At 37.1% G+C, this 27,968-nt stretch overlaps 1 protein-coding gene across 2 annotated transcripts in view; it reads left to right on the forward strand.

Moving 5' to 3' along the window:
- Nucleotides 1–27,548, forward strand: part of TCTN3 (tectonic family member 3) — a 34,406-nt gene extending 6,858 nt beyond the window's left edge. The window contains exons 9-14 of one of the 2 annotated variants that reach the window (XM_057531323.1): nt 634–759; nt 1,959–2,066; nt 2,516–2,610; nt 2,891–3,044; nt 6,895–7,032; nt 26,012–27,548. In XM_057531323.1, coding sequence (XP_057387306.1) covers nt 634–759; nt 1,959–2,066; nt 2,516–2,610; nt 2,891–3,044; nt 6,895–7,032; nt 26,012–26,248 — 858 coding nt within the window. In that variant the 3' untranslated portion in view covers nt 26,249–27,548. The remainder of the gene's footprint in view (nt 1–633; nt 760–1,958; nt 2,067–2,515; nt 2,611–2,890; nt 3,045–6,894; nt 7,033–26,011) is intronic. The other variant, XM_057531324.1, reaches the window with a different exon arrangement.
- Nucleotides 27,549–27,968: the final 420 nt, after the last annotated feature.

Below are 27,968 nucleotides of genomic sequence, written 5' to 3' on the forward strand. Positions count from 1 at the left end.
CTACCATCTTTATTCATCCTCGGACACTGTGAGAGCCAGGCAAACCAGGTTTCCATTCCATGCTCACCTCTGCCTGTGCTCCTACTCACCTCCTCTGCACAAGATCAAAACTTATTTTTCTTCCCTTTCAGTTCTTACCATAAACTTACCTCTCCCATGAACTCTTTCAAAGAGCTCTATCCAGTCTCTTTTTTTCATGTGTAGATATAATATGAAGTCAAATTTTATCTTTTCATGGTATTGGTATTTGGCATTTTTAAGATTACTTTTTTAGTCTCTCTCATCCAGTTACTTTTTAAAATTGAGATATAATTGACATATAACATTGTATTAGTTTTAGGTGTACAACATAATGATTTGATGCACATATATATTGTGAAATGATCATGACAGTAAGTTTAGTTAACATTCATTACCACACATAGTTAACAAATTTTTTTCTTGTGGTGAAAACTTTTAAGATCTGCTCTCTTAGCCACTTGCACATATATAATGCAATATTGTTAACTACAGTCACCATTCTGTTCCCTCATTCAGTTATAGTAAAACCCTTAAAGACAGGAAATCTTCTGTACTAAACATAATTGGCCCACAAAATAATTTTTATTAATTGATTCTACTTTTGTATTTCAGGTCATCTATGAGATAGAAACCAATGGGACTTTTGGAATCCAGAAAGTGTCCATCAGTTTTGGGCAAACCAACCTGACTGTTGAGCCAGGCACTTCATTCCAGCAACACTTCATCCTTCACTTCAGGGTTAGGGCCCTTCTCCTACAGGGGATCAAGAAGAAAGAAATATCGGGTTAGAGGTAGCTCCCCTGCTTCTGTAACACACGCAAGATAGAATAAGAATATGAAGGACTAGTTCAATCTGTCAACTGAAGCCTTAACATTTAATATTCCATAATTTAACTTCAAGTGATAAGGATTCAACAGTGTTTATTCATTAGCATGTTCCCCCAGCAAAGCAGGACTTCACTCACAAATCCAAACTCTTTTTTTAAATAGTCATTTTGAATCATAAACTCAACTAATATCCCACAAAAATTCTTTAACTAGCTTTTTTCATGTTTCTGGGCATTCAGCGTTTTACTCACTTCCCACTTAATCTAAGTTTCCAGTCTTGATCACCACCTTTTGGCTCTCTTCACTTTCTTTCTTTTTGAACCCAGCAGAGTCCAGTTTCTTCTCAACTCTACCCTCAAGTGATCAAGCAAATCCCATGTCTCTCAGAGTTCATCTGTGGAACATCTATAGTTAATTAAAATATATTTCTAAATTACATTTAAACTCCTCTGGTCGGGGCTTCCCTGGTGGCACAGTGGTTGAGAATCTGCCTGCCGATGCAGGGGACACAGGTTCGAGCCCTGGTCTGGGAAGATCCCACATGCCGCGGAGCAACTAGGCCCTTGAGCCACAACTACTGAGCCTGCGCGTCTGGAGCCTGTGCTCCGCAACAAGCGAGGCCACGATAGTGAGAGGCCCGCGCACCGCGATGAAGAGTGGCCCCCGCTTGCAGCAACTGGAGAAAGCCCTCGCACAGAAACGAAGACCCAACACAGCCATAAATAAATAAATAAATAATAATTTAAAAATTAAAAAAATAAAATAAATAAACTCCTCTGGTTTTAGCCACACTGAACATAGCTCTAAATTAATAGTAATTTTGAAAAACAGGATTGATAGATCGTTGATAGATCTTTAGTTGTAATCCTTGGTAGAAGTAGCATGTAGTGAACATCAACGTTCAGATCCTCAGGATTTATTTTAGTGAATAAAAAACAGTAACAGATGCTGAAGTATCACTTTCTGCAAAATGCTGCACTGTGGAAGGAAGCCAGATTGTTCCGTGCAGCTAACCGACAGCATTGCCTTAAGGAAGGGTATGAAGCCACACTGGAAGGTGGGAGAGCATGCTTTTCTCCATATTGACTTTTCCTTCACTCTTTCTGCAGGCTTTTCAACAGAGCACAGCTGCTTCGCTTACTGGCTTTAGAAGTGGGAATCCTGGCTATATTGCTGAGAAGCCACTCCTGGCTCTAACCGGTGATAGAAGACACTCAGTATCCTTCTTTGGGTCTCTGGGTGGCCTATTGCAGCCTAATGAGAAAAACTTTAACTACTGATCTTTTGGATTTTCCAATTCTGAGGTTCCCCCATTTTTTAGGTATTGCGGACTTGCTTTACTAAACCATTAATACATTATGTTCTCAAATGTTGATGCTACCAAAGGCTTTAGAACTTACATTAGCCTAGCCAAAGGTGAGGATCCTGACTGAATTTTGTTAGTTTTAACGAAATATTTATATGCTGGTGTGTGGTCATCCATATTTGGAAAAACAATAATTGTTTCTTTATGTTTTCATTGCCAGAGGAAAAAGAATTGTGACTTGAATAATATGATATTAATAAAGTATAAAAAGCGTTAAGGAAATAATAAGAAGCATAAATTTTCCAATCTGCCTACTTTTTTTTCTTTTATGATCTCCTTGACCATTGTCTTCCACCTCAGATGACCCTCTTACAGAGCAAGGGTGATGGAACTTGCTCTATTAAGAGACACGAAGTACAATTTGGAGTGAATGCAATATCTGGATGCAAGCTCAGGTAATTCTCTGCTTCCACATCATTTCCAACAAATTTGTCTCTGCCTGTAGGGAATATGTTGATCTGGCAACTTTTATATTTTGAAATCAGAGTTCAGAGAATGCTAGCTAGGAGTAATGTTTAAATAATATTAATATTACTAAGAGTTTTTTTTGCCAGTCCTTTATATCTGCTAAGGATTATTTCCTTCAGTTTATTTTAAGATATCATTTCTAATGTTTGGATGAATTACATTATTATGTTAGCATTGGACTCCAGCCTCCGTGGTGTTTCATTTCAGGCTGAAAAGGGTGGACTGCAGCCACTTGCAGCAGGAGATTTATCAGACTCTTCATGGAAGTCCCAGACCAGAGCACGTTGCCATCTTTGGTAATGCTGACCCAGCCCGGAAGGGAGAGTGGGCCAGAATCCTCAGCAGGAACTGCAGTGTTTCAGTAAGGAGAGAAATACACATTCTGGCCAAAGCTCACTTTCCTTTTTTGTTTATTAAGATTAAAACCAGCCCTGTTTCCATAGTTGATTTGGTTGTCATAGAAGAAAGATAATGTGGTTGTCATAAAAGAAAGAATATAAGAAATCATGCCCGTTTGAAGTCATTATTTCAGGTTAGGTTTATACATAACTTTCCTCACTTAGAGAAAAATTTGAAGGTAGGAAGTCTAGAGATTGGCCTCTGGTTCAAAATCAACCTTACTCATAATAGAAAAATAAACTAAATATATTTCATATATATTTCAAATATTCTCTTACATTCTTGAATATTTGGTCAGCACAGATTCTTTTTTTTTTTTTTTTAATAAATTTATTTATTTATTTATTTTTGGCTGCGTTGGATCTTCGTTGCTGTGCGCGGGCTTTCTCTAGTTGCGTTGAGCGGGGGCTACTCTTTGTTGCAGTGCACGGGCTTCTCATTGCGGTGGCTTGTTGCGGAGCACGGGCTCTAGGCGTGCAGGCTTCAGTAGTTGTGGCTCGCGGGCTCAGTAGTTGTGGCTTGCGGGCTCTAGAGCACAGGCCCAGTAGTTGTGGCGCACGGGCTTAGTTGCTCCGCGGCATGTGGGATCTTCCCGGACCAGGGCTCGAACCCGTGTCCTCCGCATTGGCAGGCGGATTCTTAACCACTGCGCCACCAGGGAAGCCCACAAATTCTTTCTTTGAGGTTGAAATTGTGTTCTTTGTGTTATAAAAATTTACATTTTTACATTTACGTTTAGTAAAAATACATTAACACAGTAAAAATTCAAACCATGTAGAATAGTGTTAATGAAAAGTAAAAACCTCAGTACCCACTGCCCCTGAAGAAATCTCATTTAGCTGTTTCTGTTTTTACTTTTTCTGGTGGCCACTACATCAGTGCTCAGCAGGTGTACCTCTTGATTCCAGTCTAAGTAAAATAGGGAAATCTGTGTGTGTCTAAGTAAAATAAAGAAATCTTTCTTCTTCCTCTTTTGCCTACCCCCTACCTCCTGGCTTTAATCAACTGTACCTTTAATTTTATTTCCTTTCACTTAAACTTTTTAATTGTTTATTTTTTGTATAAATAATACATACACTTGGCTCAAAATTCCAAAAGTACAAAATAAAACTCTCTCTCAGACAACTTTTCCCTTCCACAGAGGCAAACGGAGTTACTAGTTTCTTTCCTTCTAGAGATATTGCATGCTCACACAAGTAAATACTCATATTCTTTTTTTTAATCCAAATGATATAATATCATAAACACAGCTCTGCACTTTGCTTTTTTCACTTGACCTTCAGAGTTTATTCCATATCATTATATAATAAGCTTCCTCATTCTTTGCATGGTATAGTTGCATACTATTTCATTATATGGATGAACCATAAATAATTTATTTAGCCAGTTTTATTGGTGAACATTCAGGTTGTTTTCAGCCTTTTGCTGTTACATACAGTGTAGCATTTTATAACCTGGTTCAGGCACCATTTCATACGTGTGAAAATAAACCTATATGATAAATCCTAGAAGTAGAATTGCTAGATAAAAAGGTATATACATTTAAATTTTTAATAAATATTGCCAATTTATTTCCCATCAGGTTGTACCAATTTACAGTCCCACTATCCATCTATGAGATGGCTTGTTACCCCATACTCTCCTCAACACTGGGTTATCAAACTTTTAATTTTTGCTCATCTGATAAGTGAAAAATAGCATCCCATTGTAGTTTTATTTTTCTCTTACTATGAGTAAGGTTGAGTATCTTGACATATAGTTGAACAATTCATGTTTTCTTCACTATGATCTATTTATATCTCTCGCCCATTTTTATTGAATTACTTGTCTTATAACTTGTAGAAAATCTTTGTATTTGAGAAATTGGCTCTTTTCTGTTGTATGATTTGTAGATATTCTTTTCCCAGTTTGTCATTTGTCTTTTGACTTTGTTTATGGCTTTCACGCCATGCAGAAATTGATTTTCATATTGTGAGATTTATCAATCTTCTTTTTGTTTTTTTTTCAACTTTCACGTTTTGGTTCAGACTTTGAAAGGCCTTTCACCTTAGAGATTATTTTTAAAGTGCCCCCTTTCCCTTTCTCCGCACTATTATGACTTGATTCCTTGTATACTTCTTTCCTTTAATGAGACTTGGGGGATAAGTAGCTACATGTACTTGATCCAGCCTTTGGGGAACTGCAGTCAAACTGAGTTCTCTTAAACTTCATACAGCCTTACTGAGGGAGCGTGGTTTTGGGTAATACGTGGCTGAGTACAGAAAAGGGATGGTTAGTGACAAGGATTGAGATTATAGTGGAACTACTCTTTATTATTCTTTTTTTTGTTTTATTTATTTATTTTTTTAATTTATTTAATTATTTATTTATTTATTTATGGCTGTGTTGGGTCTTCATTTCTGTGCGGGAGCTTTCTCTAGTTGCGGCAAGCGGGGGCCACTCTTCATCGCGGTGCACGGGCCTCTCACTATCGTGGCCTCTCTTGCTGCAGAGCACAGGCTCCAGACGCGCAGGCTCAGTAATTGTGGCTCACGGGCCCAGTTGCTCTGCGGCATGTGGGATCTTCCCAGACCAGGGCTTGAACCCGTGTCCCCTGCATTGGCAGGCAGATTCTCAACCACTGCGCCGCCAGGGAAGCCCCTCTTTATTATTCTTAAACCTACTATTTATATTTTTAAATCACATTTTTGAAGGATATTTGGTAACATGGAAAATTTTTCCTAATGTAGATAGAATAAATGAAAGGAAAAGTGTTTTAAAATATTTGGAACAAACACATGAAAAGATGTTCAACATCATTAGCCATTAAGGAAATGCAAAACCCCAAGGAGATGCCACTTCATACCCACTGGGATGGCTATAATTTTAAAAATGGACAGTAACAAGTGTTGGCAGGAATGTGGAGAAATTGGAACCCTCAGACATTGTTGGTGGGACTGCAAAATGGTGGAGCCAATTTGGAAAAGAGTTTGACAGTTCCTTAACAAATTGAACATAAACATAGTCTGTCTTCCCCTAGTCCTAGTTTAGACATGTTATTGCCTGTGTCTGAGCCTTACTATAAAAAGTATGAAGTTAGAAAAGCACAGGCATATTTGAGGATAGTTTGTATCTGCTAAGTTATAGTAACCTCCTGATTTATGTCCTCACTTCCATCAGTGCTTCCTGCATCTTGGAATTAATCCTCCTGGGGGTCACACTGCTTGGTTGGACTTCATAATCTAACCCTGAAATGTCCTTCCTTAATCTTTTCACTGTTCCTGTGTTCAAATCCTTTGCTTCAGTCAAGTGATCTGCTCAAGGCCAGTGCCTCACACATGTCTGGCACATAGGAGACACTCAGTAACTGTTCTAATTAATCAGCAACTGTCTCTCAATGACATCATGTGCTGTTCTAGTTGCGTACCATTTTATATGCCATCTCTCTACGTAAATTTTCCTTTAAACACTATTTCTTCCAGTCACATATTACTCATCCCAGTTCCACAAAACCATCCTCAACCAGAAAGGCTGTTTCTTCTTCTGGCATTCCACAGTACTGACTGCACCACTCACTGAGCACTTCTTATAACCATTGTACATGGGCTCATGTTTTATTAATCTCTACATTAGTATTTCCATTTTAGAATATTAATTTTTTAAGCTCATGGACAGTAATATGGCCTATTACGAACTTCTGTGTCCTTTCTCTAAGCCACATTGCCTTCTCTGTTATTGTGTAATGTTTAAGCAACAGTGGCTACTTAATTCATGGTAAATAACTACGGGCAACCATCAGCAATTGAAGCAAATGCTTCTTTTCCCTTCTGCAGGCTATGCATTGTACTTCCTGCTGTGTCATACCAGTTTCCTTGGAGATCCAGATATTGTGGGCATATGTAGGCCTCCAGTCCAACCCACAAGCTCATGTGTCAGGAGCCCGATTCCTATACCACTGTCAGCCCATACAGGTAAGTCTTGGCTCATAAAGGACCACCAAGCCTTGCAAAGCCTTGATTGTCTTATCAGCCGTTTGATGACCAGATAATTTTTTAACTTCTGAGAGCCAATTTATGCTACCAGCCAGTGTTTGGTTAGAATGAGCTGACACAATTAACATTCAAGTCAATCCTCCCTGCCTGGTTACTGAAATTTAACATGTTTTTATGGTGAATATAATCTATATCCCTTTTTTTCTGTTTTTTTTTTTTTAATTGCATGACTATGGTAATAGGTTAGTTCTTTTAACTTAATCATACCAGTATTACTACACTGGTTGATTCAACCACAGAAAAGATTTTCCATAACTGTATTCAGTGTGACAGTCACATGCTAATTACAGTCTCTGGGCCTGTTGGTTGCTGTTAAAGTTACTACTGTGGCTAGTTTGTAGTCATCAATTCTTGGTTGATTGCACTCCATTAAAATAAATTTTTTTTTTGTTGGCCACACCATGTGGCTTGTGGGATCTTAGTTCCCAGACCAGGGATCGAACCTATACCCCCTGCAGTGGAAGTGCAGAATCCTAAACACTGGACCACCAGGAAATTCCCTAAAATAAATAATTTTAATATGTAGTAAACATATACCCATTGTTTATGATGTGCCTTAAGACAGCTTTAGCATCTGTCTTGGTTTTAGAACCTAACACTTAGCTTTAGAAGTTCAAAAACAGAAATCATTAGGTCCTGGTGAACTGATTCATGTATGAACTTATTAACTTTTAATGGAAATTAAAACTAATTGAAATTATTACCTGTAAGTCATTGCATTTACCTCCCAGAAAAGAAACTAGAGACTACATTTAAGTCAGAAGTAAAATACCTTTAGCTCCTCCCTCACCACAGAGTTGACCACCTTAGCTCTCCATGCCTGTAAATGTGTTAAAACTCAGGTTGCTGGAAACTGTGTTAATGAGAACATTCCATTCTCCCTGTGTTGGTTTACTGAATAAAATAGAACTCTCTGTAAGACTCATTTAATCTGTTACAGATACTGCACTGAATCTATTGTTTTATTTTTATGAACTGTATCTTTATTTATGAATACCTGTGTAGTTTGGGAGGATACCTACAGGACTGTTTTTATCTTCCTGAATCTCTGGCTCTCTTAGGCATTGAAGCTACCCAGTACCTCTTTCTTGTCTAGATATTTTTAATCATTATATTTTTCTAGTATTTAGTAGAGGTTAGCTTTTCAGGTTAGTCTGCCCCCTCTACAAAGTGTTTTGTTTTTTAAATTTGTGTCAACCTTTAAAAATCAAGAAATTTTACCTTCACATCCAGATCTCTGACTTCTCTTGAAAATCTGGTGGTAAAGATCCTACACTCCTGCATGGCATAAACTCTCCTGCCGCTGAATGGTGATTTCAACTAATAGAGTACCCCATTCACACAGCCTATACCTACCCACCCTTAGCCATCCCACTTCTCTCATTCAGGTTATTTGCTTAGGCTGGTAGGCATTTGTGTTTTTGCACCTTGAAATGAAGGTCGGTTGAATTTTGAACTGAACTGTCTGAATGACTTTTCATGGTATAAATGTAGCTTTAGAAACACTTGAAATTCCTCTCACTATAAAAAGTGAAGCAGCAAAATTTTTGGAACGTTCCCAACAACAAACTACAAAATAGGGAAGAATTTAAGCAAAACACTGTGTAGACTTCCCTGTCTTCTTGTATGATAATAATAATAGCAAAACATTTATTGAACATTTACTATGTAACAGGCACTGGTAATATTTTTTATGTGTTTTTAGTATTGAATTCTCACAACAAACCCATGAAGTAAATAGGATTTATTTACATGGTACTCTGCTGCTTATGTTTTTGTACTAATTGGTCCTTTAAAGGGATCTTTAAGTTTGGGGCTTGATAAAATACATCATGTCTTCTGTCTGAATATAAACTTTCTTTTAATTTAAAAAAGAAAATATATCTCAAGGAAGAAACAACTAGTTATAAAGAATATTTTGAGTCAATAAAACCAAAATAATAAGTGAGCTAAAAGAACAGTGTAACATCACAGGATCAAGGCTCTGAACCTTTCTAGAATTATAATATTCATTTCTATATTTAAGTGGATCATCAAGCTTTTTGGATTATCTAGGAGACCTGTTGCCTGAAGTTGAGGGTGGTAATTAAGATCCCAGGCATTGAGTCAGACAGACGTAGGCCCAAATCATGTTATTTTATTTCTCTAAATCTAATTACTCTCATCTATAAGATGGAGGTTGATAATAATACTTCATTAGGTTGTGCAGATTAAATGAGATCATAAAATAAAACATTTAACACATTTCCTGGCACATAGTGAATACTCAGTAAATATCACTCATCATATCATCATTATTATTTTATTATCATACCTTTTTTGGTTCTGAATTTCCATATAAATAGCATATCAAATAGGTTTAAAGCAAAACACAAAAGAGATAAGCAGGAATTAGAGCAGTGTTTTTCAACCTTTGTTGGCTATCATACATGGTAAGAAATATATTTTACATCACAACCCAGCTTATAACACATACATATATAAAACTGAAATAAGATTTTTATGAAATGTTATCTTTATGCAATACACTCTGTGATAGTCTGTTCTATTGTAATTTATTCTGTTTTATTTTATTTTTTTTTACACACACACACACTGTATTTTATTTTTACAAGAGATAAATAGACTGACACCAAGCATTGTAAATGGATGACCACAACAAAAACAACAATGATTGCAATTACCAAACATGAAACACACTCATACTATGTCATAATATTGACATTCAGTCCAGTAATCCACCACTGTAACAGCTCCTTTACTTTGCAGTGAAAATTGATTTGTATGTTCTTTGCCTCTGAGTCCTTGTGGGATTTTTTTTTTTTTAATTCAGACAGAAAGTCACAAAAATTACACTCATCATCATCAGTTCACTCAGTCCCATGTAATTAATTTTTTTTTCATCTTGATCTTTTGTTAGCACTTTTATGAGTTCATCAGTTTTTCATTAGAGTTCTGAAAATGCTTATTCATTCAGTACAGCAGTACAGTCAGTTACCAGAAACCTGTACTTGTCAGAGTCTTTTCCATGAATTTCTTGAAGATGAAACCCTTTTATAGGAACATATTTGCAAAAGCATCAGAGTACACCCAGAACTGTCTGTAAATGACAAAAGACTTAAAAATGACCACAGTTAAAGATTTGATGAAACTTCATAATAATGCAGTTGACAAGAAAATTAGTTATTTCTGCGATATACATTTTAAAGTAATAACTAGGATTATGACTTATAACATTATACCAGAACATATAAGATTTTTAGAAATTTCATGTAATGTTTGAAACATTTATATTAACATATTTCCATACAAATAACCCAATGAAAGTTTAGTATTAGTTGTTTTGTTTATTTGTTTTTTTTTATACTGCATGTTCTTATTAGGCATCAATTTTATACACATCAGTGTATACATGGCAATCCCAATCGCCCAATTCAGCACACCACCATCCCCACCTCACCGCAGTTTTCCCCCCTTGGTGTCCATATGTCCATTCTCTACATCTGTGTCTCAACTTCTGCCCTGCAAACCGGCTCATCTGTACCATTTTTCTAGGTTCCACATACATGCGTTAACATACGATATTTGTTTTTCTCTTTCTGACTTACTTCACTCTGTATGACAGCCTCTGGATCCATCCACGTCTCGACAAATGACTCAATTTCGTTCCTTTTTATGGCTGAGTAATATTCCATTGTATATATGTACCACAACTTCTTTATCCATTCGTCTGTTGATGGGCATTTAGGTTGCTTCCATGACCTGGCTATTGTAAATAGTGCTGCAATGAACATTCAGGTGCATGTGTCTTTTTGAATTATGGTTTTCTCTGGGTAAATGCCCAGTAGTGGGATTGCTGGGTCATATGGTAATTCTATTTTTAGTTTTTTAAGGAACCTCCATATTGTTCTCCATAGTGGCTGTATCCATTTACATTCCCACCAACAGTGCAAGAGGGTTCCCTTTTCTCCACACCCTCTCCAGCATTTGTTGTTTGTAGATTTTCTGATGATGCCCATTCTAACTGGTGTGAGGTGATAACTCATTGTAGTTTTGATTTGCATTTCTCTAATAATTAGTGATGTTGAGCAGCTTTTCATGTGCTTCGTGGCCGTCTGTATGTCTTCTTTGGAGAAATGTCTATTTAGGTCTTCTGCCCATTTTTGGATTGGGGTGTTTGTTTCTTTAATATTGAGCTGAATGAGCTGTTTATATATTTTGGAGATTAATCCTTTGTCTGTTGATTCGTTTGCAAATATTTTCTCCCATTCTGAGGGTTGTCTTTTCGTCTTGTTTATGGTTTCCTTTGCTGTGCAAAAGCTTTGAAGTTTCATTAGGTCCCATTTGTTTATTTTTGTTTTTATTTCCATTACTCTAGGAGGTGGATCAAAAAAGATCTTGCTGTGATTTATGTCAAAGAGTGTTCTTCCTATGTTTTCCTCTAAGAGTTTTATAGTGTCCAGTCTTACATTTAGGTCTCTAATCCATTTTGAGTTTATTTTTGTGTATGGTGTTAGGGAGTATTCTAATTTCATTCTTTTACATGTAGCTGTCCAGTTTTCCCAGCACCACTTATTGAAGAGACTGTCTTTTCTCCATTGTATATCTTTGCCTCCTTTGTCATAGATTAGTTGACCATAGGTGCGTGGGTTTATCTCTGGGCTTTCTATCTTGTTCCATTGATCTATGTTTCTGTTTTTGTGCCAGTACCATATTGTCTTGATTACTGTAGCTTTGTAGTATAGTCTGAAATCAGGGAGTCTGATTCCTCCAGCTCCGTTTTTTCCCCTCAAGACTGCTTTGGCTATTCGGGGTCTTTTGTGTCTCCATACAAATTTTAAGATGATTTGTTCTAGCTCCATAAAAAATGCCATTGGTAATTTGATAGGGATTGCATTGAATATGTAGATTGCTTTGGGTAGTATAGTCATTTTCACAATATTGATTCTTCCAATCCAAGAACATGGTATATCTCTCCATCTGTTGGTATCATCTTTAATTTCTTTCTTCAGTGTCTTACAGTTTTCTGCATACAGGTCTTTTGTCTCCCTAGGTAGGTTTATTCCTAGGTATTTTATTCTTTTTGTTGCAATGGTAGATGGGAGTGTTTCCATAATTTCTCTTTCAGATTTTTCATCATTAGTGTATAGGAATGCAAGAGATTTCTGGGCATTAATTTTGTATCCTGCAACTTTACCATATTCATTAATTAGCTCTAGCAGTTTTCTGGTGGCAGTTTTAGGATTCTCTATGTATAGTATCATGTCATCTGCAAACAGTGACAGTTTTACTTCTTCTTTTCCAATTTGTATTCCTTTTATTTCTTTTTCTTCTCTGATTGCCGTGGCTAGGACTTCCAGAACTATGTTGAATAATAGTGGTGAGAGTGGACATCCTTGTCTCGTTCCTGATCTTAGAGGAAATGCATTCAGTTTTTCACCATTGAGAATGATGTTTGCTGTGGGTTTGTCGTACATGGCCTTTATTATGTTGAGGTAGGTTCCCTCTGTGCCCACTTTCTGGAGAGTTTTTATCATAAATGGGTGTTGAATTTTGTCAAAAGCTTTTTCTGCATCTATTGAGATGATCATATGGTTTTTATTCTTCAGTTTGTTAATATGGTGTATCACATTGATTGATTTGCGTATATTGAAGAATCCTTGCATCCCTGGGATAAATCCCACTTGATCGTGGTGTATGATCCTTTTAATGTGTTGTTGGATTCTGTTTGCTAGTATTTTGTTGAGGATTTTTGCATCTATATTCATCAGTGATATTGGTCTGTAATTTTCTTTTTTTGTAGTGTCTTTGTCTGGTTTTGGTATCAGGGTGATGGTGACCTCATAGAATGAGTTTGGGAGTGTTCCTTCCTCTGCAATTTTTTGGAAGAGTTTGAGAAGGATAGGTGTTAGCTCTTCTCTAAATGTTTGATAGAATTCACCTGTGAAGCCATCTGGTCCTGGACTTTTGTTTGTTGGAATATTTTTAATCACAGTTTCAATTTCATTACTTGTGATTGGTCTGTTCATATTTTCTATTTCTTCCTGGTTCAGTCTTGGAAGGTTATACCTTTCTAAGAATTTGTCCATTTCTTCCAGGTTGTCCATTTTATTGGCATAAAGTTGCTTGTAGTAGTCTCTTAGGATGCTTTGTATTTCTGCGGTGTCTGTTGTAACTTCTCCTTTTTCATTTCTAATTTTATTGATTTGAGTCCTCTCCCTCTTTTTCTTGATGAGTCTGGCTAATGGCTTATCAATTTTGTTTATCTTCTCAAAGAACCAGCTTTTAGTTTTATTGATCTTTGCTATTGTTTTCTTTGTTTCTATTTCATTTATTTCTGCTCTGATCTTTATGATTTCTTTCCTTCTGCTAACTTTGGGTTTTGTTTGTTCTTCTTTCTCTAGTTCCTTTAGGTGTAAGGTTAGATTGTTTACTTGAGATTTTTCTTGTTTCTTGAGGTAAGCTTGTATAGCTATAAACTTCCCTCTTAGAACTGCTTTTGCTGCATCCCATAGGGTTTGGGTCGTCGTGTTTTTATTGTCATTTGTCTCTAGGTATTTTTTGATTTCCTCTTTGATTTCTTCAGTGATCTCTTGGTTATTTAGTAACGTATTGTTTAGCCTCCATGTGTTTGTCTTTTTTACGTTTTTTTCCCTGTAATTCATTTCTAATCTCATAGCATTGTGGTCAGAAAAGATGCTTGATATGATTTCAATTTTCTTAAATTTACTGAGGCTTGATTTGTGACCCAAGATGTGATCAATCCTGGAGAATGTTCCGTGCGCACTTGAGAAGAACGTGTAATCTGCTGTTTTTGGATGGAATGTCCTATAAATATCAATTAAATGTATCTGGCCTATTGTGTCATTTAAAGCTTCTGTTTCCTTATTTATTTTCATTTTGGATGATCTGTCCATTGGTGTAAGTGAGGTGTTAAAGTCCCCCACTATTATTGTGTTACTGTCAATTTCCTCTTTTAGAGCTGTTAGCAGTTGCCTTATGTATTGAGGTGCTCCTATGTTGGGTGCATATATATTTATAATTGTTATATCTTCTTCTTGGATTGATCCCTTGATCATTATGTAGTGTCCTTCCTTGTCTCTTGTAACATTCTTTATTTTAAAGTCTATTTTATCTGATATGAGTATAGCTACTCCAGCTTTCTTTTGATTTCCATTTGCATGGAATATCTTTTTCCATCCCCTCACTTTCTGTCTGTATGTGTCCCTAGGTCTAAAGTGGGTCTCTTGTAGACAGCATATATATGGGTCTTGTTTTTGTATCCATTCAGCAAGCCTGTGTCTTTTGGTGGGAGCATTTAATCCATTCACGTTTAAGGTAATTATCGATATGTATGTTCCTATGACCATTTTCTCAATTGTTTTGGGTTTGTTTTTGTAGGTCCTTTTCTTCTCTTGTGTTTCCCACTTAGAGAAGTTCCTTTAGCATTTGTTGTAGAGCTGGTTTGGTGGTGCTGGATTCTCTTAGCTTTTGCTTGTCTGTAAAGCTTTTTTTTTTTTTTTTTTGTTAAATGTTGGTTAAGAATTAATTTATTAATTTATTTATTTTTTGGCTGTGTTGGGTCCTCATTTCTGTGCGAGGGCTTCCTCCAGTTGCAGCAAGCGGGGGCCACTCCTCATCGCGGTGCATGGGCCTCTCACTATCGCGGCCTCTCTTGTTGCGGAGCACAGGCTCCAGAGACGCGCAGGCTCAGTAGTTGTGGCTCACGGGCTTAGTTGCTCCGCAGCATGTGGGATCTTCCCAGACCAGGGCTCGAACCCATGTCCCCTGCATTGGCAGGCAGATTCTCAACCACTGCGCCACCAGGGAAGCCCTGTCTGTAAAGCTTTTGATTTCTCCATCAAATCTAAATGAGATCCTTGCCGGGTAGAGTAATCTTGGTTGTAGGTTCTTCCCTTTCATCACTTTAAGTATATCATGCCACTCCCTTCTGGCTTGTAGAGTTTCTGCTGAGAAATCAGCTGTTAACCTTATGGGAGTTCCCTTGTATGTTATTTGTCGTTTTTCCCTTGCTGCTTTCAATAATTTTTCTTTGTCTTTAATTTTTGCCACTTTGATTACTATGTGTCTCGGCGTGTTTCTCCTTGGGTTTATCCTGCCTGGGATTCTCTGCGCTTCCTGGACTTGGGTGGCTATTTCCTTTCCCATGTTAGGGAAGTTTTCGACTATAATCTCTTCAAATATTTTCTCTGGTCCTTTCTCTCTCTCTTCTCCTTCTGGGACCCCTATAATGCGAATGTTGTTGCATTTAATGTTGTCCCAGAGGTCTCTTAGGCTGTCTTCATTTCTTTTCATTCTTTTTTCTTTAGTCTGTTCTGCAGCAGTGAATTCCACCATTCTGTCTTCCAGGTCACTTATCCATTCTTCTGCCTCAGTTATTCTGCTATTGATTCCTTCTAGTGTAGTTTTCATTTCAGTTATTTTATTGGTCATCTCTGTTTGTTTGTTCTTTAATTCTTCTAGGTCTTTGTTAATCATTTCTTGCATCTTCTCAATCTTTGCCTCCATTCTTATTCCGAGGTCCTGGATCATCTTCACTATCATTATTCTGAATTCTTTTTCTGGAAGGTTGCCTATCTCCACTTCATTTAGTTGTTTTTCTGGGGTTTTTTTCTTGTTCCTTCGTCTGGTATGTAGCCCTCTGCCTTTTCATCTTCTCTATCTTTCTGTAACTGTGGTTTTTGGTCCACAGGCTGCAGGCTTGTAGTTTTTCTTGCTTCTGCTGTCTGCCCGCTGGTGGTTGAGGCTATCTAAGGGGCTTGATGGGAGGCTCTGTTGGTGGGTAGAGCTGACTGTTGCTGTGGCGGTCAGAGCTCCATAAAACTTTAATCCACTTGACTGTTGATGGGTGGGGCTGGGTTCCCTCCCTGTTGATTGTTTTGCCTGAGGCAACCCAACACTGGAGCCTACCTGGGCTCTTTGGTGGGGTTAATGGCAGACTCTGGGAGGGCTCACGCCAAGGAGAACTTCCCAGAACCTCTGCTGCCAGTGTCCTTGTCCCCACAGTGAAACAGAGCCACACCCTGCCTCTGCAGGAGACCCCCCAACACCAGCAGGTAGGTCTGGTTCAGTCTCCCCCAGGGTCACTGCTCCTTCCCCTGGGTCCCGATGCACACACTGCTTTGTGTGTGCCCTCCAAGAGCGGGGTCTCTGTTTCCCCAGTCCTGTCGAAGTCTTGCAATCAATTCCCACTAGGCTTCAAAGTCTGATTCTCTAGGAATTCCTCCTCCCGTTGCCGGACCCCCTGGTTGGGAAGCCTGACGTGGGGCTCAGAACCTTCACTCCAGTGGGTGGACTTCTGTGGTATAAGTGTTCGCCAGTCTGTGAGTCACCCACCCAGCAGTTATGGGATTTGATTTTACTCTGATTGCACCCCTCCTACCGTCTCACTGTGGCTTCTCCTCTGTCCTTGGACGTGGGGTATCCTCCTTGGTGAAGTCCAGGGTCTTCCTGTCGATGATTGTCCAGCAGCCAGTTGTGATTCTGGTGCTCTTGCAAGAGGGAGTGAGAGCACGTCCTTCTACTCCGCCATCTTGGTTAATCCTCCTCTGTTTTATTTTTAATGCTAGACACTAGTGGGTTACAATTTGCAATTTGAAAAACTTTTAGAGAATATATCTCTGGCTACACTTCAAAGCTAAATATATTGTTTAATAAATGCCTTTTATTCATTATATTGTAAATGAAAGTTAGCAGTGTTTATACCTCAATTAAATAGCATATGCTAGAAAAACTGCCAATCTAGCTCTCAGTCTGTCTTAGTGGTTCTTAATTTTATGGATCCTTTTGAGAATCTGTTGAAAGCTATTCACTTACTAGAAAAATGCACAGACACACAACATTCTTTATATAGTTTCAAGGGATTTATTGATTTCTTGAAGCCCGGCTAAGAATCTCTGCCACAATCTCTTAATTAAACAGGCAGTATACTAGGAAAGATAAAGAACACTAAACAAAATAAGGATAATTCAGAATTAGATTTTTTGAAATAATTGCTATGGAAGAAAGGACTAGGAAGTGGCTGGATTGGTAACAAACAGTTCTGTTTCTCGTTTCTGTTGATGTATTGGAGAATACCAAATGACCTCTCTTCCGAGAAGGGGCAACAGTAACACCGCCAGTGGACTTGGTGCTATGACAGTCAGTAAAGTTTCTGTCACTAAAGTCTTTCTTTTTCAAGGATCAGTCAACCACTATTTGCTTCTCTCTCGATGAATGATTAGACTATAGAAGTTCTCTGCCCCTTTCTGTGGTTCTTAGTAGCCTGTATTGAACTTTACCTAGTTCACTGGGTTGTTCTGTTATCTTATTATCTCTTTTTATTTTTTTAAAGAACTTTTTAAAGTTATGCTCATTGTTCCATATGTTAAAATGTATAACCACCTGAGATCTCTCCCTGACACATGATGTTTAGGAACATTTACTCTTTAACATACGCATTCTCTTTGACTCATTTGAAAAGCTTGATAATTTCACTGACATTTTTAAAATAAGTGAGGGTATTAAAATTTTTTCATTGGTTTTTCCCTCAAATATATGTTTTTCCCCAAGAAAATATGGAGAAATAATGTATATGTTATCTGGAAAGTATTATATATAAATAATTCATTAGTTATTTTTCAGAAATTATTATTAATTTTACTGTATTTAAATCACTAGTTCTCCTAAAATGAGTGTTAATACCAGACATCAGCTAACTTCTTAAAAATGTACTTATAAGTTCTAACAATCATAATAGATACCACCATTTCTGATTGTGTTAGATTAAATGAGACTCATGAATATAACAAGCAGATGCAGTTCATGTTTTTGCATTGGATTCTTATTTGGACAAACAATTGTAAAGTATATTTTGGGATAGTTGAGGAAACTTGAATATGGATTATCTTTTAGATAGAAATACAATTAACATGAAAAATAGAGATTCATTTTTTTAAAGTAGATTATAAAACAGCCTATACAGTATGATGCCATATAGTTAAAAATGCATATATCAATGTCTGTGTGTATAGATAAAGATGTAAATGTTAATAGTGGTATTCTTGGTGTTGGAAATATGGTGTTTTTATATCTTTTTTATTTATCATTATTCTTTAATTTTTTTACAGTATAATTTACTGCTTTTGTAATAATTAAACTTTCTCAAAGTCACTAGGAAAACATCTAAAAATAACGAGATGTTATTTTCAGGAATTCCCTGGTGGTCCAGTGGTTAGGACTCCACGCTTTCACTGCCAAGGGCACAGGTTTGATCCCTAGTCAGGGAACTAAGATCCTGCAAGCAGCACAGCATGGCCAAAAATTAAAAATAATAATAATAATTAGATGTTACTTTAAAGATGAATTTATTCAGTTTCATTTACAATAGCATGAAAAAACATAAAATACTTAGGAAAAAATTTAGCAAAAAGAATGCAAAACTTCTTCATTATAGAACATTACTGAGAGAAATTACAAGAGACCTAAATAAATGGAGTGATATACCATGTTCATGGAGAAGAAGACAGATCCATTATCTGTCCCCAGATGGATCTATAGAATCAATGCAAACCCCCAAAAATCCTAGTAGGCATTTTTGTGGAAATTGACAAGCTGATTCTAAAATTGACATGAAAATGCAAAGGACTTAGAATAGCAAAACAATTTTGAAAAAGAAGAACAAAGTTGGAGGACTTTACTGATTTCAGGATTTACTCTAAATCTTAGTGTGATGCTGGTAACAAATAGACCAATGAGAAAAAAAAGGGAGTCTAAAGATAGATCCACAAAAAATTCAATAGGAAAAGGACTTTTTTTAAAACAGTTGGTGCTGGAACAACTGGATAAAACTGGAACTACTGAATAAACATATGGGGAGAAAATGAACTAACTCCATACACAAAAATACTTATGCCTTGATCATAAACCTATATGTGAAATCCAGAGTCATAAAGCTTCTAAAAGAAACATAGAATACCTTTGCAAATTTGAAGTAGGTAAAGATTTCTTGGACAAGAAACAAAAATCATTAACCGTAAAACTAAAAATTTGATAAATTCGACTTCATCAAAATTTAAAATCGCTGCTTATCAAAAGATACCGTTATGAAAATGAAAAGCCAGACTGCAGCTTGGGAGACCGTATTTCTCAATGCATTATCTGACAAAAGATCATATCCAGAATATGCAAAGAACACCAACAAATAAATAATGCAAGGAGCAAAAAAAAAACCCACTAGTAATGGGCAAAAGATTTGAACAGATACTACATAAATGACCAATAAACATGAAAAAGTGCTCAACATCTTTAGTCATTAGGGATATGCAAATTAAAAGCATAAGACACCACTCACTAGACTATCCAATAGAATATGCACTAGAATAGCTAAAATCAAAAAGACTGTGATAACATGAAATCTTGCAAGAATGTAGAACAACTGGAGTTCTCATACTTCGCTTATGGGAATGAAAAATGGTACAATCACTTAGTCTTACAGATTCATCTTCTCTATGACCCAGCAATTTTTCCTGGATATTTACCCAAAAGAAATTAAAACATATGTCCAAAACAAGATTTGTACAAGAATGTTCATCACAGCCTTAGTCTTAATAGCACATAGTCCATAGTCTGAAATATGTAGCTACAAAAACATAAATCTAAGAGATGGTATCCACAGCTTTTTCTCTGATAGTGATAGTTTTCATTTGTATTGATTTGACTTAGAGGATTAGCACATAATGGTTTAAAAGTTATCATTATAAATATGTAATATAGTAACATATAGGGTGTACTTCTTATTACCAAAGCCAAACAGAATCTAATCTAAACTTTTCATGTTATTAAACAGTAAATCTTACTTGGGGACAAAGTATTTTGCTGCATGTAAACTGAACTGAAGCAAATAAATCCCCTAAGCTTCACAAAGTGTTAAAACAGAATTGCTGGTGGTAAACATCATAAAATATTATAGCTTAAGGTAGAAATAAATTGTCAACCATACATAACAGAACTAGATCCATAGTAAAAGAAATTGTGCTGACTTGGCTTTGTGCCTTTTGTTTTGATAAAAGAAAAGAGATGACCAGACTTTTTTTTTTTTTGACCGTGTTGGGTCTTCGTTGCTGCGCGTGGACTTTCTCTCGTTGTGGCGAGCAGGGTGCTACTCTTCGTTGTGGTGTGTAGGCTTCTCATTGCGGTGGCTTCTTTTGTTGAGGAGCATGGGCTCTGGGCGTGCGGGCTTCAGTAGTTGTGGCGCACCGGCTTAGTTGCTCTGCAGCATGTGGGATCTTCCCAGACCAGGGATTGAACCCGTGTCCCCTGCATTGGCAGGCGGATTCTTAACCACTGTGCCACCAGGGAAGTCCCGATGACTGGACTTTGAGGGTTTTTTGGGTTTTTTTGTTTGCTTGTTTTTTTGTTTTGTTTTTTTCAGTATTCTTGCTACACATGCTAAACAGTGAATTCTCTTAATTTTGCTTATACATAACTTTTAAAATGCAAATAAAAAACTTTAGACATAAGAATTCATGTGTAACACACTGAACTTAACTTTAAAATCTTTTTCTTCATGTGGCACTAAAACACAGTTTCTAAAATAGGTCAATAACATTCAGTATTATCCAGTGACCTGGCAAGTGCATTCAAGTTCCTTTTAATTATTGGATTATCTACTAGACTGCACTTGTTCCAAACCTCCACGTAAATATGGAGGCAGTATTTTTAATATATGAAGAATAAGCATTTCATTTGAAATATTAACAAATAAGTATATGAATGAATGAACCACAACCTTTAGAGATCCTAATTACAGTGTGGTGGGAAGGATGAGGAGTCAAAGTAACCTGTAATTGCTGACTATCAAATTAGCTATGGCATACTTACTACCTTATGATTTATTTATCTCTTCTTACTTTATATTAGTTCCCTATCTCCAAAATACCTCTACTCATTTGTGCAAAAAAGGATCTTTATTGAGTGCCTCCCCTGTGCCAAGTATCATGCTTGGTGCTAGGTATAGTGCAGTAAACAAGATAGACGTCATCCACCCTTACAGAAGGTGTGGAGCAATACCGAGGTGAGGTTTGGAACACTGCTACAGAAATTTTCCAGGATATGCTAATAGCCTGGGCCCAGATGTGAGGGCTGCAGGAAGGAGACAGAGTTCAGGAGATTTATCACAGATAGGACTTGATTGCTTGGATGCAGAGGTTGAGGGAGAGAATGAGTCAAGGATGATGGATAGTTTTTAGTTTGGGCATTTCATTCAGTTCTTTTATATCTTATATGGTGATAGCCTGTTGACTACCAAATGTAATCCTACTTTTTGCAGTAACCCTTGTATTTTTCATCCCCCCCCCCCCACCACCACCCTTTTTTTAATTTGGTAGGTATTCTGAAGTTTTTCTTCCTTTTTTGTTTTGTTTGTTTTACAAGGCCACTGTCAAGCTACTGGAACCCACTTTGCCTGTCAAGTGCCTGGAAATATACATCTCCCAGATGGTTCTTAACTAATGACTTAAGGGCATAGGAATATGAGAGCCCAACTCCCTTGCCTTGGGTTGGGAGCACACAAATTGTTGGAACTGTAAATCCTACATTATAGCTCAGAATTCCCCTTCAGATTAGGCTAATGCTACATAATGGTATAATATATCAAATTAATTAATAATTTTATAATTTATCAAAATAATATGTAAACATATTTTTAAAGTCAAAAATGCTGGAAAAGAAGATCTCTTAACAAAAAATAAAGTCCCATATCCCCCCTGCTCTCCAGAAATTAACCTGTTTAACTCTTTTCCTCTTTCTTGCTGGTATTTGTCTCAATTTCTAAGCAATATCATACTCAGTTATCTCTTGAATTTAGAGTTTATATAATCTATTGACATCCTATCTTGGTAGATGAGTTTAGCTTTGTTACTCTTCTCCTACCCCTCCCACCACTCTCCCAGTATAGTTACATCAAAATGTTTTATTAAGTCAATATTCAGTGTTTCATTTTTATGATCATACATTTATGTTGAGCCAAGTAATTAAATTTTTGTGAAATGTTTTATTCCTCCTAAAATTAATAATTACCTCATATTTCATTTCTTTAGTTTTCTTTGAGCTAATGGCTAAAACTTCTCACATACTCTAACAGCTCTGTAAAATTTCTCTCAATGCAGTTTTCGAGATGCATTGCCAGCTGAACTTGCCAATAGTGTTACTTGTTCTACCTTTCCTACATATTTTCTTCATGGAGACCTCCATAATCTGATGTAAAATGGACTAGTTGCTGCCCAGCAGCTGTTTTGCAACTTTCCTTTACTGTCATCTTGGAGATTCCCCCTTGCTTCCTACTTGTGTTAGAGTTGCTGTTAACTAGACATTACTTTTTCATTTTTCTTGGTTTATTCTCTTGTTTTGGCGGAGCTCAAATTCTAGTAACATCTTTGAAAAAAGGAGCATGTAAAATACATTTTTTTCTTTAGTTCACACATCTAAAGATAACTTTATTCAACCACCATCGTCATCATTATCATGATGCATAGTTGATCATTTGGCTAGGTATAGAATTCTAGATTGAAAATAATTTTCACTCCCAATTTTGAAAGCATTCCTCTAGTTTCCAATATTGCTGTTTAGAAGCCATTTTATGATATTATTTTTACCCCTAATAGTCTGAAGTTTCCACAAAATGAGGCCTTGGGTAGTATTTTTTCTTCATTCATCATACCAAACAATTCATGGGATTTTTTTACTCTTTTAAAGCTCAGTTCTGATAAATTTCAATTACTATTATATGTTTAATAATTTCCTCCCCCACTATTTTCTGTTCTTTCTTTTTGGAACTCCTGTTAATCTGTTACAGGATCACTATATTGATTCTCTAATTTTTTCTTTTCTCTTATATTGTCTCTCTGTTTATCTTTTTGTTCTTTCTAGAAGAGTTCCTCAACTTTGTCTTTTAGTCTTTTTACTGAATTTCTTTTGGCTATCACATTTTTAATATCTGAGAGCTCACTCTTATTCTGTATCTTTTCATAATATCCTTTTCTTATATATTTTTAAGATATTAACAATTTTTTGTCTTCATCTTTAATCTCTGTTTCCTCTGAATTTGTTTATTCCATTCATTTGGTACAGTTTTTCTCTTTAACATGAGAAACTTCTCCCCCTTACCTGGCAATGTCTAGCTGTCTATCCAAAATAAGAGTAAGGTGCTAAACTGATGGAAAGCTCTGTGATCATGAGTGAGTCTTATTGACTTGTAGGCTTCACTGTAGGGTGGTTAGGTGCAGTAGCTTTGAGGGTTGTAGGACTGCGAATGTCATTATCTTTTTATCTTCTTATTGGGACTGTTAATTTTCTCCAGAAAAAAAACCCTCCTGGCTCCTGACTGAAGGGTATGTGTATAAGACCATCTCTCACCATTTTGAAGCCAGACTGGGGGAAGGGATTTCATTATACAGAATAATTGCCCTGTTTTTAGTTCCATACCTCACTCTGTCCTTTTCTATGTCCAGTGGCCCTAAATCCAGAATTTCTCTGGTTTAAATTTTCTAGTCTCTTGTTGAGATAGGGAAAGGGTGGTTGTCTGATTGCATTGAGGAGGGTATCATTCAGTAACCATTTTCTGTCCCTGCCTCATCCCTACTTCCCTGTTGTCTTCTATTACTGAGCCTTTCAGGGTTCTACAGAGATCTTCTTCTAGTCTCTGAAGGCTTTTAGGTTTGGCCTTCTTTCCCTCTGTGAAACCTTGCCTCCATCTGTTTTCTGTATTCACATATTATGATCTCTCCCCATTTCAGTGAAGATGGAATTTTGTATCTGTTGCTTATTGTATTGGAGTGGTTTTAAGATATACAGAGAGAAGACTTGTCTTTACATTGCCATCCTAAAATCAAGTCCAGTAGTAGCTCTTGGTGAGCCTAATCCCAGGTGAGTCTGAAGAAAACAATTCGAAGAACTTTTACCATGTGGGATTTCCCAGCCATTGACATACCACTATAGACTTAAATATATATATATATATACACATATATATGTGTGTGTGTGTATATGTATGTATATATGTGTGTGTGTGTGTGTGTGTGTGTGTATTTGGGTAGACATGGGCCTAAAGTTTGCCTTCTTGGGCTCATAGCTATCTAAGAGGTCAGTTCTCGGTATAGGCTGACCCCAAGGCTCCGGAAGTTCCCTGATTTTGGAGTTTGCAGGGGCTAATGACACTTTTCCCTACCTCAGCTTGAAACCAATTAAAAAGAGTCAGGTGGAGATCAAAATATCAGCTTTATCACTAATAAACACTAGATAGGTAGATTTGGCTTGGGTGTGTAGCAGTGAGCTTCCTAATGTAAAACTACACACTTCCATTATGAGGCCACTACCCCAGTTATAACCACAACACCTGGGACTGCCTGTAGGCAGTTTAAAATTTCCCCTCCCCCTAAAGGCTCTGAAATGAGTCAGAACAGCCCATTAATTAAATCAATTCTTAGGCAACACTGAACCCAAGGCTGGAAATTCATTCCCTATTCTATTTCCCATCCCAAAGTGTTTCTAGCCATCCCAGCTTATATAGCTCATCAGGCATTCTGCAGTGAGGTTAAATAACAATGTTAACGTATTTCAATAATGTCAACTGCAAAGATTTGCTCCAAAACTTGAATGTATATCCTCTCCCCATTATAAAGTTCCTAGGGAAAAATTAAAATCCTAAACAGGAAATCCTTTTGTAAGTTAAAGTCCAAAGAAAGTTTATTACTTAATCTTAAGTAATAAACTCCTTCCCATTTTCTTTGTCTGGTTAGTCTCAGCCAGTCTTCAATGCCTGGCTGGAGTCAGGATACCCTCAGCATCTTCAGCCTAAGCTGGCTGTACTTGGAATGTATGTGGGTCTTTCAATGCCACAGAAGTTACATTAGTTCTATGCCAAGTCCCATATGAGCTTCACTGTTTAAAAAAAAAAAAAATCCAAAGAGTTAGTATGACATGCCAGATCATCACAACACTGGCCCCACATCCACTTATTTTAAAAATGTCTGTGGAAGGGTATGCCAAGCAAAATTATGTCCCCAGAGCCTGATATTTACTGTTGCCAAAGACCACAGCAGAGATATGTGGCATCAGAGTGAAGGAAGGTAAATGAAAATCTTCATTTCTGGTTCAACAAGATAGTTATTTACTGTCAAATTATAATCAAAAGTTTGCCTAGTGAACAGAGTCAGAACAAAGGGAATTCAGTTTAGACAAACTTAACTCCAGTCATCAGGCTGCAACCATATCTACCCAAAGCTATGTCTATTAGATCAGATACTTCAGTCAGCTTGACAAGGAGCATCCTTTTCACTTGACTTGGATTGGGGTTTGGTTGCGAGGATCCTTTCTAACCCTGAGATTCTGTGAATTTGATGGTTTTTTAATCTACAGTATGGAGTTCTTTGCTTTTTCCATGAAGTTTCACATTTCTTTCTACAACTGAAGAAGGAATAGAAATACTGCTAGTACGTGTGTACTGTTTCAGAGCCTGGAGCCTTCTGGGACCTGATAAGGTAGAGCTGCTAAACACGTAACAGCAGCAGTTTCTACCTGATAAGGTAGAGCTGCTAAACACATAACAGAAGCAGTGGCTTCTTTGATATCAGACAGGTCCCCAACTATAGGAAGCTAGAGTCAGTCTTTTGGTAGGTGTAATTGTTCACAGTTCTGGTGTCCTCGAGTATTGCTAAGAAATTAATTTCCTTGTGTCTCACTCAGAAGGAGAACTACATAGGATCAATATGAGAAAAAGGTCTGTCTTGCTTAGAGCAGTTTGTTTTGAGTCTTTATTCAGGGAAGTAATAATAACAGCGAAATTGGAGGGCTATTTGAATGGGTACCAAGCACTGACCTGTCACGGACATTCTTCCTGCAGGATTCCCAACAAGAAACAGAAGTACCTTTGACAACTGTTGTGACCTTTGTGGACATTACCCAGAAGCCAGAGCCTCCAAGAGGCCAACCCAGAATGGACTGGAAATTGCCATTCGACTTCTTCTTTCCCTTCAAAATGGTATTCAGCAGAGGAGTAGACTCTCAAAAGGGCTCAGTCTCTCCCATTCTTATCCTATGTCTCTTACTACTTGGAGTTCTCAACCTAGAGACTAAGTGAAAAAAAGGAGAGGAAGCAGATTTCAGTTTTCCCCATGGGAAGTTCTGAGGCACCCTGCTTATCTTGGCTAAACAGATCCTCACCTGCTCATGACCAGAGGAGAGCATTTAGGAAAACAGAGGACCTAACTGAAGGAGTGGAATTGCTGGGCAATATGGTAACTTTATGTTTAATCTATTGAGGAACTGCCAAACTACTTTCCAAACTGGCTGCACCACCAGCAGTATGTGAGGGTTCCAATTTCTCCACATCCTTCCCAATATTTGTTATTTTTATATTAGCCATCCTAATGGGTGTGAAATGGTATCTCATTGTGATCTACCATGCCTTTTTAAACTGTAATGTATGAGATCTTACACTAGAAATGAGCACATCTGCTCTTCCAAGGCAGGAATACTCCCAAGTATTCTTTTCCTCTCTACCCCTCTGATAATTTGATTAGCTTGTAAGACTAGTTTCCAATTACAAAGCTGCTTAACATATCTTAGATAAGATTTTATGATGATCTTATCTCCAGTCACTCCTCTTGTAACAGGCCTTTGAAAAACATTTTTTTACATCATCTAGAGAATAATGCAGTCTTCTTCCCTCCCTTTATTTATACAGGAGGTCTCTTACTGCACGAGGTCTCTATTGTAATCATGTATTCAATTTAAGGAGCAAGTTTTACTGTAAAGGGGTATGTGCAATTTGTATAGAATGAAACTGAAATTACAGCCAGCCCGTTACAGGTGTGGAGAAACAGGTACTCTCCAATACTTTTAGTGAGAACATAAACTGGTAGAAACTTGGAGAGAAGGGCAAATAGCTATTTAATATGTATCAAAAGCCTTAAAAAATGTTCACAAACTTTAACCCAACAGTTCCACTTATTAGACATTATGGGGCAGGGGGTGGGGGGGATGTCCAACAATAGGGAATTAGTTAAGTAAACTATGATGTATCCATAGATTGGAATGTTGTACAACCACCGAAAATTGAGTCGACCTGGCTTTATTGCCATAAGAAAACATTCATGATCTATTTTTAGTGAATAAAATAGGCTACAAAATAGTACATATACTTTATGGTGCTATTTTTGTAAAACAAAAAGTATTTATACATATGTACTTAAACAAACATCTGGAAACCTAACGTCTAAAATGGGAATTTTTTCTTAATAATAAGCATTTCTGATTTTTATAATCAGAGAAAATAAAACTGTATTTTAAAGAAAATATTTGTTCTCCAGGAAAAACCTCCCTGTTTATTGTATATAGGAATGTTCCTTATTTATGAGTAACTTCCCATTTCTTTTTTTTTTTTTTTTTTTTTTTTTTTTTAAATTTATTTATTAATTTATGGCTGTGTTAGGTCTTCATTTCTGTGCGAGGGCTTTCTCTAGTTGCGGCAAGTGGGGGCCACTCTTCATCACGGTGCGCGGGCCTCTCACTATCGCGGCCTCTCTTGTTGCGGAGCACAGGCTCCAGATGCGCAGGCTCAGTAATTGTGGCTCACGGGCCTAGTTGCTCCGCGGCATGTGGGATCTTCCCAGACCAGGGCTCGAACCCGTGTCCCCTGCATTGGCAGGCAGATTCTCAACCACTGCGCCACCAGGGAAGCCCTAACTTCCCATTTCTATTGATGTATTTGCTTGTTTGGCATTCTGGACCTGTCTTTTAAAGCATGGGTTCTGAAAGGCCAGTCACATCATAAACTGGGGTTCTTTAAAAATGCTGAT

This window comes from Balaenoptera acutorostrata, chromosome 16 (assembly GCF_949987535.1).
Source record: "Balaenoptera acutorostrata chromosome 16, mBalAcu1.1, whole genome shotgun sequence".
Taxonomy (NCBI): Eukaryota; Metazoa; Chordata; class Mammalia; order Artiodactyla; family Balaenopteridae; genus Balaenoptera; species Balaenoptera acutorostrata.